Source organism: Typopeltis vanoorti, chromosome 11 (genome assembly GCF_054136105.1).
Source record: "Typopeltis vanoorti isolate ZY-2024b chromosome 11, IOZ_Tvanoo_1.0, whole genome shotgun sequence".
Taxonomy (NCBI): Eukaryota; Metazoa; Arthropoda; class Arachnida; order Uropygi; family Thelyphonidae; genus Typopeltis; species Typopeltis vanoorti.
The window spans coordinates 72,841,037-72,854,806 of record NC_143559.1 but is presented as its reverse complement, the minus strand read 5'-3'; the positions used below and the strand labels follow the sequence as shown (position 1 = coordinate 72,854,806).

Here is a 13,770-nt window from a genome sequence, read left to right as displayed (position 1 = left end):
ATACCAGAATCAAAGTGCTCCTCTACCTGCTGACGATCTGCCCCACGATGACATATGCATCTCCAGCACACATCCAACACCAACATCCTCAGGCTACAGAGAGTGCAAAATAGGTGTTTGCACATGATATTGGATGCACCGTGGTTTGTAAGGAACATACAATTGCATAGAGATACAAACATCCCTTACATCTACTCCTTCCTACTAACTACAGCAGAAAAATTCTTCTCAAAGATCTCTACATACCCCAACGATCTAGTTAAACAGGCAGCAAACTATGAAGAAACTGACCTCTTCAAATACAAGAGGCCAAAAGCCATCCTAAATACTTGGAACAATGACTAATCTCCGTGCCCCCCACCCCAGGGCGAGTTCTCAGCTCATAAATTTTCCTTCAATTCATCCTCTCTATCAGACAACGGGGAATAAAAGCATCTTGCTTCACCCTTCTGGCCAATGATGTTATGTTATGTAAACCTTGGTATTTCAGGATCTACTGTTACACCCTGATATCTTAAGAATATAGAATGCTTAGCTATCATGGTGTAACATGAAGAATAAATAAAATAAATTAGAACCCTGCATAAAAGATAATAGTTGAATTAATTAAAAGAAAAAGAAAGATTCTTGCATCCAATAAAATATATAAAAAAATAAAGGTTTTGTTAAACTAACTAACAAAAGAAAAAATATATTAATATTGTGATATGATTTAAAAGAGAAAATTTTAACTAAATAAGACCGAAAAAGATTAGTCATAAGAAATGGTATGTGAGAGGCTACAAATTAAGTTATTAAGTAAATTCATAGAATATTTTTGGAAAGGGGATTAAATTAGAGGCTAGCAAAGGAAAACAACAGACTATCTCAGGGCCGATTCCTGGATTGAGAGATCGTAATGGGCTCGCCGATCAAAGGACGTTTGGCAGAAAAACGCCACCCTAATTGGTCGGTGAAGTAAAAACAAGTAGGGGGTGGAGAATAGAAGTTAGAAAAAGTGCCATTAGGAGAACAGGTATAAAAGGGTTGGAAACCCCCCCCCACGAGGCTTTTCTTGGTTTTGGTTTTGATTCTGTTCCAGGAGAGTCCTTCGCGAGCTCTTTCGTAGGGATTTCACTGTGTTTTCCTGAGTGGCGAGATAGGGGTTATATCTCTACGTCACAACACGGAAACGAAAGTGAGCGGAATTTCGGTTCCGTATTTCTTATCTGAGAAGCGAAGAATGCCATATAGTCGAGGAGAAGAAAGCACATTCTTTGTGTTTCGACTTCAGTGACAACTACGAGAAGGGGAAAGAAGTAAAGAAATCGATGTCCACGTGGCGAGTTGCACAGCCGATATATAGATGATCCAAAGTGTGTTCGGAGTTAAGAAAAGTTAAGCCAGAGTAAGCCTAGTTCAACTCCAAAAGGATCGTAGGAGTAGCAGATTATCGGAGAGGTTACACCAAGCTAGTTCAATCAGAAGAAGGTAAAGGCCCATATGAAATACCCAAAAAAGAAAGGTACTGTAAAATATATCTAACATTAACTAAAATTTGTCTGTGATAAGTATCATTATTCTAATACGGAACTGTTGAAGTGACCAAGGAAAATTTATACTAGGACTTTAGTATCTGACAGAATATGTTAAAAGTAAGCTGGCTAGTGTTAATGTTATGTGAAAAATTAAGTGTCCTGAGAATTTTGCATGTCTATTGTAATGTATTGGAAAGTTAAAATGTCATAGTTGTGTGTTAGTGCAGAAAAAGGTTTAGTTAATCTACTTAAGTTTGAATAGTTAAATAGTGTGAATTAATCTTATTTGTCCATGTCAAGTGTATTTTTTGTGTTGAATTGTTATGGCGGCAATGATCGTAATACTCATTATAGGATCATAGCCTAATTACTTGTAATAAGCTAATGTTAGTTTGTAAGTATTTAGTTTAGAATTAAATTGAGTAATCACAAAAAATTGAAATGTACCATGTTAGGGAATTTAATAAACCTTTGTTCAAATGATAAAAGAGGTCTGAAATTGCTGTCCAATGCACCACTTGAAAAATACGAACCTAATCACGCGGGAAATTAATGTTAAGAAACGAGATAAAGTGTCACGACTGCAACATAGTTACACTTTCAGACATATTTGAGTTCTTTCTCCTTGTTTCTGTATATAATATCTTAAACTAAATATCCCAAAAGGCGCAGTATAAATACAAATATTAGGGGTACTAAGGGGTGAAATAACTTAGATATTAGTAAAATTTTTGGTGATATCTGTGCGTAGATAATAGAAGAACATAGGTAAGCGGAAATTATAAAATAGAATAAAAATCGTAAATTGGGACACAACATAAATGGCGCAGCCGGTAGGATATAAAGTATAAGAAAGTTAATAGAATAGAATAAGAAGAATAGGTCACAACACTACCTACTCACTGATGAAACCCCAATGAGGATAGAAACCGGCGCGGGCGTCTAGTTACTCACTGAGGAGACCTCAAAAAAGGTTGAAACCGGTGAGCGTGCTAATATGAGTTCGCTCTCTTAAGGTTTTTTTGCCTTAAGGGAGCAATTTGAGTCTCCGGGGAAAGTGTTTTCCGGCACGGCCCGGTGAGGAGGCTATGTTGGTGAATGCTTTTCTTCGGAATATGAGCGGTTGTGGTGGTGGTGGGTGGAAGGCTATCACTGAGTGGAGCCAACGCTGAGATGGACGGTCTTTCGCCCACAATTGAGTGGCCTAGGGATCGTCCGAATTTTTAGAGACGGCTTTACTTATTCAAAAATGGTGGAAACCGGTGCGGAGCGGATTTGGCTTTGAGAGGCTCCGCTTGGAGGTAGGTTTTTGCCTATCTCTGAGTGGGGGATACCGCTGAGATTATGGCTCTGCTTGGTGGTGGGGTAGCCTGCCACTGGGTAGAGCCAATGCTGAGAAGTTCTTCTCGGTGACGGGGTGAGCCTGTCATTGAGTGGAACAACGCTGAGTTTGGGGATTGTCTTATTTTTAGAGCCCGCTTCACCTATACATAAGGTTGAAACCGGTGTTGGGCGGATCTGGCTTAGAGAGGCTCCGCTTGGAGGTAGGTTTTTGCCTGTCATAAAGGTCACAAGGGTTGTAATATCCCTTAACTTAAATAAGTTCATGTCGCCGAATTGAAGCCTTTTGCTCTTCATATAATTAATAATTTATTAGGATACCTTCTTGGCTATTCTCATAGTAGGGTATGTAAGTTCTGTTTGCTACAAACTTGTTATTACTAGGACTACCTAATCAGTGATGAGACCCAAATGAGGATGGAAACCGGTGCAGGGCTGATCTGGCTTTGAGAGGCTCCACTTGGAGGTAGGTTTTTTCCTGAGTGGGGGCCCCCGCTGAGATTATGGCTCTGCTTGGTGGTGGGGTGAGCCTGCCACTGGCGGAGTCAATGCTGAGAAGTTCTTCTCGGTGACGGGGTGAGCCTGTCATTGAGTGGAACAACGCTGAGTTTGGCGACTTTTGTGGATCGTCTTATTTTTAGAGCCCGCTTCACCTATACATAAGGTTGAAACCGGTGTGAGGTGGATCTGGTTTAGAGAGGCTCCGCTTGGAGGTAGGTTTTTGCCTGTCTCTGAGTGGGGCTACCGCTGAGATTATGGCTCTGCTTGGTGGTGGTGGTGGGGTGAGCTTGCCACTGGGTAGAGCTAATGCTGAGAAGTTCTCGGTGATAGGATGAGCCTGTCATTGAGTGGAACAACGCTGAGTTGGGCGATCTTATGTGAGAGAGTCCGCTTCACCTATACAAAAGTTTGAAACCGGTCTGGGTAGTGACTCCCCCACCCATAATGTATAACAGTATACATCTCTTAGTGAGATGTGTTTTACATTATGAGAAATACTAAGAATAGTGATCAGAGCATTACTCACCTTTACAACGAGTTGCCTTGGTGTTGGACTACTTTTAGACTTGAACTACGTTAAGGCGCAAACTTAACTGTTTTGCTTACTTACTTGGGAGAAGGAGTAAAAAAACCAAGTTTATAAAATTACTTGGTATCCTTAATATATATATTATAAGCCAGTTTCAAACGGGGGCAGGAGGATTCCCCTACTTGGTAACTCTTCCGCAACACACATTGTCTGTAAATTGCGTCCTATTCTCTTGTAACTGCTCTGCATGTTATGGAGGATGAAAAATCCGTGCTTATGGGAAGAAAAAGCCTTATAAAAATACATGACGCCCGATGACCCGATCTTTTTTCCCTTTGAAAATTTAAAATTGTAAAAATAAGTACATATGTAACACTAATAAAAAAAAAAACTCCTCAAAGGTTATGGAAATTACTGTTAGTTCCACCATTTATACATGTATGGTTTGCAGATTAGAGAATTTAGTGAAAGTAAAAGAAACTCAAACTCAATTAAGCAGTTCCGTGATTTTATTTGAATTAAAATGCCCATATTCATCTTAAAAGAAACATTAATGTTAAATATACCGAATTTTTTAACGTAGCCAATCTACAAAAGCCAAAGTAAATTATTGAGAGAATAGAAAAACTGACAGAATTTGTTACTCTTTTTTAAAATAAATTTGGATTATTTTTTTATGAATAATTTGCGTTAATCAACATTCCACAATTGACTGCATAACTTTGCGTTGATTGAGTGGCTGGGTTGGTCGGAAGTTGTTAACTAGAGGTCGCATGGGATATTTTCCTGTTCCTCCTGTTTCTTTCAATCTTCGGAAGGCTTCCAGCTGAGAAAGGGGAAAAAAAAAGCATTTATGAACATAATTATTATACACCGGACATGCGTCCTCCAAGAGTGTTGTCTTAATAAAATTAACTTTCGCAAATGGTGAATTTAAAGGTAATAATACAAAATTCAGGAACTGCAACGCAGAGGTTATCTTTCCGACCCCAAATTTATTTTATCATAAGAGGGTGGGGAAGCAAGAGTTATGCGGTTTAAAGTGCAACTTGCTTAATTGAAAACAAAGATAAACATTAGGAATACTAACAGTAAACGTGTATAGTTTACTTAATTACTTTTTATAATTACTTTTTATAGTTTTTTTAATTACTTTTTATAGTTTACTTAATAACACTGTCCAAAGAGCCAAATATGTTTTCACTTAAACATCGTATAATAACATTAATTTCATATGATTTATAAAAAAAAGTTAAGTTTATAATAATATAAAACTATTATAACACGCCAAAACAATGGCTGGTTTTAATATTATCTCACTAAAGATAAAAAAAAGAAATCCCGATCGCTTTAGCTATTAGAATTTCTCCCAATATCTCGGCTGAGTTTGTGGAAATAGCTCTCTTACGGTTTCAAGTGAACATTCCCGACAGAGTCGTTCCCTATGTTCTTGCTCATCATTAACGACCTGTTGGGCCAGCAATAAGACGCTATTTAAACCATGGGGATTCGTTTTTTTTTTTTTTTCACGATAACGTTTTTATTATGAAACGGAGGGGGGAAAAACTATAAGCGCAGCGATGCAAAAATTATTAAAATGGGTAAACGGATATTATCAACTATCAATTTATTGAATCGCCACGTTCTTTTTCTATTTTTTTTAAAGTGTAAAAGGAAGTGTCACCTTCGCTGTGATCTGACATCAAAGGATGACGACGCACAATCTCTTATTTTTGACCCCCACCACCACCCTCTTTGTCCCATCTATGGCATGTAGCGTGATGGACATCATTTCAAACATTCGGTAGTAGGAAGGAAACGTCCTAAAGCAAAGTTAAGTGAGTATATAGTTAGTTGCATGAAAATGAAAACACTTCGACTTTTTATTGCTAATGATAAAATTGGGTCAGTCCTCGGAATATTTTCCAATTTCGTGATTAAGTACATTCTCGCTGACCTTTGCGAAATTTAATACAGAAGAACTGAATTTAATGTGGGACGATGTACATCCCCCCCCCTCTTTTAGCGATTTCTCTTTCTCTTTCTTTACTTACTTGTTCGTATCCTATTTGAACTGTAGCGTCAAACACCGTCCAGGCAACAATCTCTGAACATGGGGGAGTAGTCAGTGATCCCACATACCGGTAATATGCGTTTGTATCGTCTGGAAGCAAGTCCTGCAATACTATAGGTTCAGGTAATGTAGTGAACGCTCCTTGATACTCCACACGAGACAGAGCTCGGATAATGGAGTTGAATTTCGGGTTTGGCACAGGAGATAACTGCAAGAGAGAGAAATTGTTTTATTGAAGAAATCAAGAGAAATATATTAAGTAAACATGATAAATCCACTAAATCAAACCACAAATGATTAAAAATTAAACTACATTTTCACTTCATTTCAGAAAATATTCAACCAAAATCGTATGATCTTTTTTTAAGATGTGGCTAAATACACCAACAACACAGTTCTTAACATGAGTGAAGCTCACCGGAGAGGACGTGAGCATTCAGGAGGGAAAGGCAGACTATTATATACTATTATAGAATATCGACAGTGCATGAGAAGCATTTAAACAATACTTAAATAATGCGATATCAGAATGTGTCCCGAGAGTTCGAAGAATAAATAGAGTAGGGATCAAATGGATGAGTAATCTTATTAAGCAAGAGATTCGTAAGAAAAGGGCGATGTGGAAGGAATACCGTTTGCATAAGGATGACGTCCGTTATGAACGTTATAAGCAGCAGGCTAGAACAGTCACAACTGCTGTACGGAAAGCAAAGTCTGAGTATGAAAAGAAACTGGCTCTGCGTGTTAAAGACAACCCACAAGAATTCTATAGATATGCAGCAAGTAAAAGAAAGAATGAATATGAAAGCATAACCCTTTTAAATCCTGATGGTGTGAGGGTTACTGATGCAGAAGATGTTGTTCAGTAAATGAGTGCCCAATTTGTTAAAAGCTATCAACCTGGTGAGCGCAACATTAAGCTCACTGTTACCTCTTCACTAGATGAAGAAACGCAGATGTGTGAGGATGAGGTATTATAGCTATTGCACAAATTGAATAAGAACTCAGCAATAGGGACTGATGGAATATCAGCACGTGTGCTAAAAGAGTGTTCAACTGAACTTGCCATTCCTTTGACCAGGCTGATTAATATGAGTTTCAGAACACGCAAGATTCCGCACGAATGGAAGGAATGTATGGTAATTCCATTACATATGTGTGGTGCAAAGACCGATGTATCCAACTATCGACCAATTAGCATCTCAGGAGTGGTGGTGAAGATTTTAGAAAAATTGGTCAGGGCTCGCATTCAGAAATGAGTTGACAGTGAATCTCTACTTTGCAATGAACAACATGGGTTTACTAAGAGAAGGTTCGTGTTTTTGCAACTTGTTAACACTTTTGGATTTTGCTAAAGCTTTTGACAGAATACAGCATGGTAGACTGTTGCATAAATTGGAGAATATGGGTTTGGGTTATACGATATTAGCATGGTTAAGAGGATGGCTGACTGATAGACATCAAAAGTGGTATACGGGGAATCTGAGTCTGCAAGGTTTAAGGTAACAAGTGGTGTGCCACAAGGATCAGTGCTTGATCCGCTGTTATTCAATCTGTACATTAATGATATTGGGAAGTATTTGACAGGTGACATACAGCTATTTGCTAATGATACAAAGATAGGTAGGGTAGGTAATCAAGAGTGCTACAGATATGCAGTACTTGCAGAATGATTTGAATAGGCTGAAATTGTGAGCATGTGGAAATGGCTGTCAGTTCAATGCTAATAAATGTAAAGTCATTTACTTCGGCATGATTAGATATCCAATGTCGTATTATATTGGTGGGATTATACTTGAAGAAACTGACGAGGCTAGGGATCTTGGAGTGTTAATAGATAGGAAGTTGAAGTTCAGGGGCCATGTAGCAAAGATTGCAAATAAAACTCAAAAGATAATTGCAATGCTGAAACGAACGTTCACTGTAAAAATAAGGATATCATTTTGCCTCTTTACAAGGCCTTGATAAGATCTCACTTGGACTATTGTGCGGAAGTCTCTTCTCCTGGTTTCTTTTGTGATTCTGATATATTGGAGAGAGTGCAAATGAGAGTGTTAAAAATGATATCTGGATTGTGGAATACTGATTATAAAAACAGATTTAGAATTTGCAGACTACAGACACTAGCAAACAGGAGAAAGAGGGATGATATCATTGAGACTTACAAACTTCTGAAAGGGTCATACAGGATTTCAATTGATGGAATTTTTCAATATACCGAGAGTGGGGAAAGGACGAGAGGGCATCCATGACAGAATGGATGCCCTCTCGTCCCCTTCTTGACAGTATTCAATCTCAACAGAAGTTGAGATTGAATACTGTCAAGAAGGGGATTAGGGCTAGATTTTTCTCTCAGAGGGCGGTGCGTGATTGGAATGGATTGCCATTGGATGTTGTGAGTGCAAGCAATGTGAATGAATTCAAGAATAAGTGTGATGGCTGGTGTGTTTAGTATGTGGCCTTCCTCGATGAGTCTCTGACTCCCTGATCTCCCTTAATAATAATAATAATAATAATAATAATAATAATAATAATAATAATAATAATAATAAAATCGGTAGCATCACAAAAACTATATGGATTTTGTTGCATTGTAATATCTTATTGCTAACTCCCATAAAAAATTAAGCTTGCCAGTTGGAAAGTGCGCATCAAAACAAAAAACGAAACATTCAAAAATCACAAAATAAATTCACTTGGTCGTAGCTTAGAATAATAAGCATGCAGGAATATTTTATCATTAAAAAAAAAAGAAATGGATGCTATACTTGACCATTTTTTACAAGTGCTACAGATTTGTTCTTAGAATGCGTATCGTCAGGAGATATCTATTTGCACTTTCAGCAGTAATGATTCAGTGTAAATCTACAGGAATTTTGTTATTTTTTTAATCTTTTGACAGTGATATAAGAAACAGAACAAGTTAATTCTTTCGTTTCTTAACGTATGAGTTCAGACGAAGTTGCCCCTTGATTCTTTTTTACTCCACAAACCAGAACTTAAGATCTAGAAGCTACTGTCTCTCTCCAGTCCAATTGAGACTGAGCTTATTTTAACCCCTTAATATACAAAGACGTCTGTGACACATCTTTTGTTTATTGCACCCAAAATTGATTTTGAATTTTGGTTTCACATATAAATACAACAGAATATAGACTCTAGACAATCTTGTGCCTATTTCCTTTCAGCCGAGAAAATTTGCCAACGGCGTGTATCGGCTATTTCGTTTGCGTTTGCACGAATTTGATCCAGCAAATACCCTCGCCCAAATAATTGGCAGAAAAACGAGCGCTTTCTGATTTTTAATTGGTACGTTAATTGGTTAAAATTCCCACTAAAAGCACAAGATGCATTATGTCGGTTAATATTTTTCTGACTGGTCTGCTGTTTTGTAGTCGGAAAAACAATGCCATTCCCATATGAGATCGTCTAATTCGCTCTCACTCGAAAAGTTCTTAATAATGGTTCTGCACACCCTAGATGGGATTCGAATTCAGGTCATTCCAACGAAAAGGGACAGAGGTCACGTCGTTTTACAAACCGCGCTATGCAGATTCGTTACTTTTCAATCCCATGGAATTAATATCGTTGTAATAACAAGCACTAATAACAAATACCATATCACTTCTCTTACTTTTTATAACGTTCCTTGTGGAAGTTTTTGAGACATTCGTATTTTTCTGAGCCCTTTCCTGATGTTTTTAATCTTTCATTATATCAATCACTAATTCAATGTGACGGAGTCAGTTTCTGATAGAATAAAACTAGGCCATAAGCCAAATTTCTTTACTAAAAGCACTAAAAAATTAATTATCGATTTTCAAAACAAAAGGGGAAAACGAATTGATCCAGTGAGATTATTATGTACTTAAAAAGGCACTTATAAAAGCGAATATAAAATCACTCTCTCTCTTCAAGCTCATGTTTCTTAAGTAGCCATTCTGAAGTAACTCGAAGATAGAAACCTCCGTATGACTGCGCTTTTAGAAATCTGGATTTCTAAAGAAACATAACTTTTTCTCGAATGTTTTATGGCATGCATTTATTTTTATTTACTTACTGGAATGCCAAGGAAACGCCAGGTTTTCGTAGCATTCCTGCTGCACTTGCCAGGAAAAAGTCGTGGGAAACGTTCTATAATCAATATTTTTAAGTCATTATCATATAAACCAGGGGGTGTCAAACTGGCGGCCCCCAAAGCAATTTCGTGCGGCCCCCGAGGCCTCAAGGAAAGATTTAAAAAAAAAAAAGATGGTTGCTTTTCATAATGAAACAGAAATACCGTATTTACTCGAATATAACTCGCCCTCGCATATGACTCACACCCTTGTACCCTGATTTTACTTTATGAGAAAATAAATTAAAAAGTTTTGCATGTACTGTTGTACATCGCACACGAAAATAAAGTTTAACCACTTTCACGTCGGGACGATAACTCGCTCCGTAGTAAACAACACGCCTTCCCCAACTGCCACTATACTGCAGATGCAAGAAAAACGAGTAGTTTTATTGTACCACTGAATGAAGTACAGAGACATTTGCTGTCTGTGCAATATATTTCTCAACGTGTGTAATATATTTCTTTAGTGCGATTAGAGACAACTGGTATAAAAACGGCACTATTGAATCACATCACATCCCCCCCCCCCAACATTAACCATACTCTTTAGACTTAAGCAAAATCATATGTTTCACCGGCAAACATAGTACTACTAAAATCTATTGTTTTTAGTTAGATGTTGTGAGTGTGCCCACTAACTCAAACACAAAGCTGCAATAAAATTCGTAAACGTGTTAAAACTAAGACATATAGAGTGAATGTTGTTATGACAGTTTCAGATAATATGGAATTCCGATGAAGAGAATTAGCGTTTCAGTTCAAAAATGTCGGCTTGACTTTGTGGTTTGGTAACGCGATCTTTTGCACCTCTATTGGCCTACCATTGCTGTCTATTTCACGTTCTGCTTGCACTTCTCAGACATTCATGAAGGGTGTTCATTACATATCTAAAATCTTGTGAATTACTTGTAATTTTTACTTGGAATAATGGGAAAGAAGATGACAATGCACACAAGGAAACCGCACTCGAGGCCGGAAGTAGCTATAACGAAGAGGAGATTCTTGGTAAGTCATCCCCATTTTCATTTTTTTTTCTGAAAACTTTAGTTTTCTAAAAATCCCCACATATATCTGGCACCATGATTTTTTATCTTTAATTTTGAGGGAAAAAAGTGCGAGTTATATTCGTGTAAATACAGTATCGATTTATTCGTTTTCATACGACATTTATAGTTACGATATGGATGCAACGACTTGCTATAATATAATGTGAACTTCATCCGATCCAGAGGCCTCAATCACCGCCAGTTTGCACAATTTCTAAAAGACTTGGAGAGTAAATTTGAAGGGCTACCTTATTACACAGAGATTCGTTGGTTATCTTGTCATAAGGTTTTAAAAAGCTTTTTTTCAGAACCTTAAGACAAGATATTTAGAGGAGATCAAATTGTTCCTAGAAATGGAAAATCATGTTGCATTTCTTAATGATGATACATCGGTAAAGACTGACATTACTGGACATTTGAATGATTTAAATGTCAAACTTCAGGGTAAAGATCAGTTAATAACACACATGTATGATGCTCTGGCAAGTTTTAGATGTAAGTTAGTTTTGTTTCAAAATCATTTAAAAGAGAATATTCTAAATTACTTTCATATGTGTGAACAGTTGAACAATAAGAATCATAGTTTTACCTTTTCTCAATATTGTCCCAAACTAGAAAAGATAAAAGAAGAATTTGATAGGCGATTTTAAGGAGCAAGAAGTTTTTTTTTGCTTTTTACAGATCCTTTTTCCTTTGATTTCGAAAATGCTCCTATTTGTATTCAAATGACACTTATTGATTTCCAAAATGATTCCATTCTAAAAGCGAAATACCAAGAAGTTGATGTAGCAAAAATATACAGTTATTTAGGTCAAAAATGTCCGGAAATAAAAAAGTTTGCAGCAAATATTCTATATCATTTTGGAAGCACCTATTTATGTGAACAATTATTCTCATGTATGAAAATTAAAAAAACAACCCACAGATCAAGATTAACCGACGTCAACCTTTCTGCTATAATGAAGGTCGTATGCCCACAATCTTTGAGTCCAAATTTTGGCAGGCTGGTTAATAATAAACGTTGTCAAGTGTCGGGGAAAAAAATAAAATACTGAAATTAAATTACTATAATTATATTATTCAAGTATATATATATATATATATATATTGGGATTAGGAGTTAAAATAACCAAGTTTATAAAATTACTTGGTTATCCTAATATACAATATCCCCAAGTTAAAAAAATTATTATATATATTACACACACACACACACACACACACACACACACACACACACACACACACACACACACACATATATATATATATATATGTATGTAATATATATATATGTATATATATATATATGATGATTAGTACTATTAACTCGGGGTTGGGATATGTTCATTTTTCTAAATTAACTGACTTAAAACCCAAGAATTATAACACAATGACATTTATTTGAAAAAACGCAACATGTTTCGTCAAGAACGACTTCATCAGGCGATAAGAACATAGAAAGGTATTAAAAGACACTGAAATTAACATTGACACACACTCTAAAGCTATACAATTATAAAGCCGTAATATTCGACTGTAAATTACAGTTATTATGAGCTTGAACTACAGTCCGAGTTAAAGTTCTATTGTTGTACACCTGTGCGTATGTGGAATCACGCGATCTCCAGTATCTAATAGTAGAGTTGAAAGAGTCAGGCAAATTATAGCTAAGATTGTTATTCATGTGATAAGGGTCCAAGGTGATTTCCTTTGACTCGACAATGCGGCGCTCTACATCATCATGGCAGATGTGTAGATTTGAAGTTGATGTCCAATTTATTTCATGTTGGTGGCTTTCGTTGTTCGTGTTTATTGAAAGCAGGACATCGCTTGACAGAGCAGTTGCTCTGGTTCTTTTATAAATATAGTCGCGCTGGTGCTCTTCGAGTGTTAGTAAGATACATTTCTCTGTCTGTCCATAGTAAAGCTTTCCGCATTCACAAGTGACCTTGTATACACCTGGGAATTGTAGAAGGTTGTGAGGTTGTTTATAGTTGTTGAAGCGTGATCTTATTTTTGGCATAGTCGAGAAGCACGTTTTTATGTTAAACTTCTTTAGAATTTTACTCAGCTTTTTGGATAGTGTGCTGATATATGGCAAGATGATATGACCTTTGGAGTCGTCCTGTGTCTCGACGTTGCTACGTTGACGGTGGGATAATTGGTTGTTAATATTTTTTAGAGAGTAGCCATTGTTTTTAAAGGTCCATTTAAGATGTTGTAGTTCCTTTTTCAGTTCTTCATCCGACAGTACAGATCTTGCACGATTCGCTAGAGTTGATATAATACCCAAATTTTGCGCTGGATGGTGATGGGATGACGCATGCAAATATCTGTCTGTATGAGTTGGCTTTCTAAATATAGAGACTTTAATTGATTCAGGCGTCTTGGTGAGTTTAACATCTAGGAAACAGATGGAACTATTTTCTTCGATCTCCATAGTCAATTTTATATCTTGATGGCGGTTGTTTAAGTGGTCGATTTAAAAAATTCCCCAAAATATAGACTCCCCACAACAAAAAAAAAAAAAAAAAAATTATAAAGTATTTTATTTCAACACAAACACAAAAAATTTCAAACTAACAGGGAGCTCTGTAAATTTTTATAATGGTTAGTAATGAGAGTTTATACCATTTTTA

General features: G+C 36.7%; 1 protein-coding gene across 1 annotated transcript in view; it reads right to left on the bottom strand.

Moving 5' to 3' along the window:
* Positions 1-4,582: 4,582 nt before the first annotated feature.
* The window catches only part of LOC150101726 (putative carbonic anhydrase 3), a 37,500-nt gene continuing 28,312 nt past the window's right edge, over positions 4,583-13,770 (bottom strand). The window contains exons 6-7 of the mRNA XM_090399898.1: positions 5,943-6,170; positions 4,583-4,714 (exon numbers count right to left, since the gene is read on the bottom strand). Of these exons, the coding sequence (XP_090256024.1) occupies positions 4,583-4,714; positions 5,943-6,170 (360 nt within the window). The remainder of the gene's footprint in view (positions 4,715-5,942; positions 6,171-13,770) is intronic.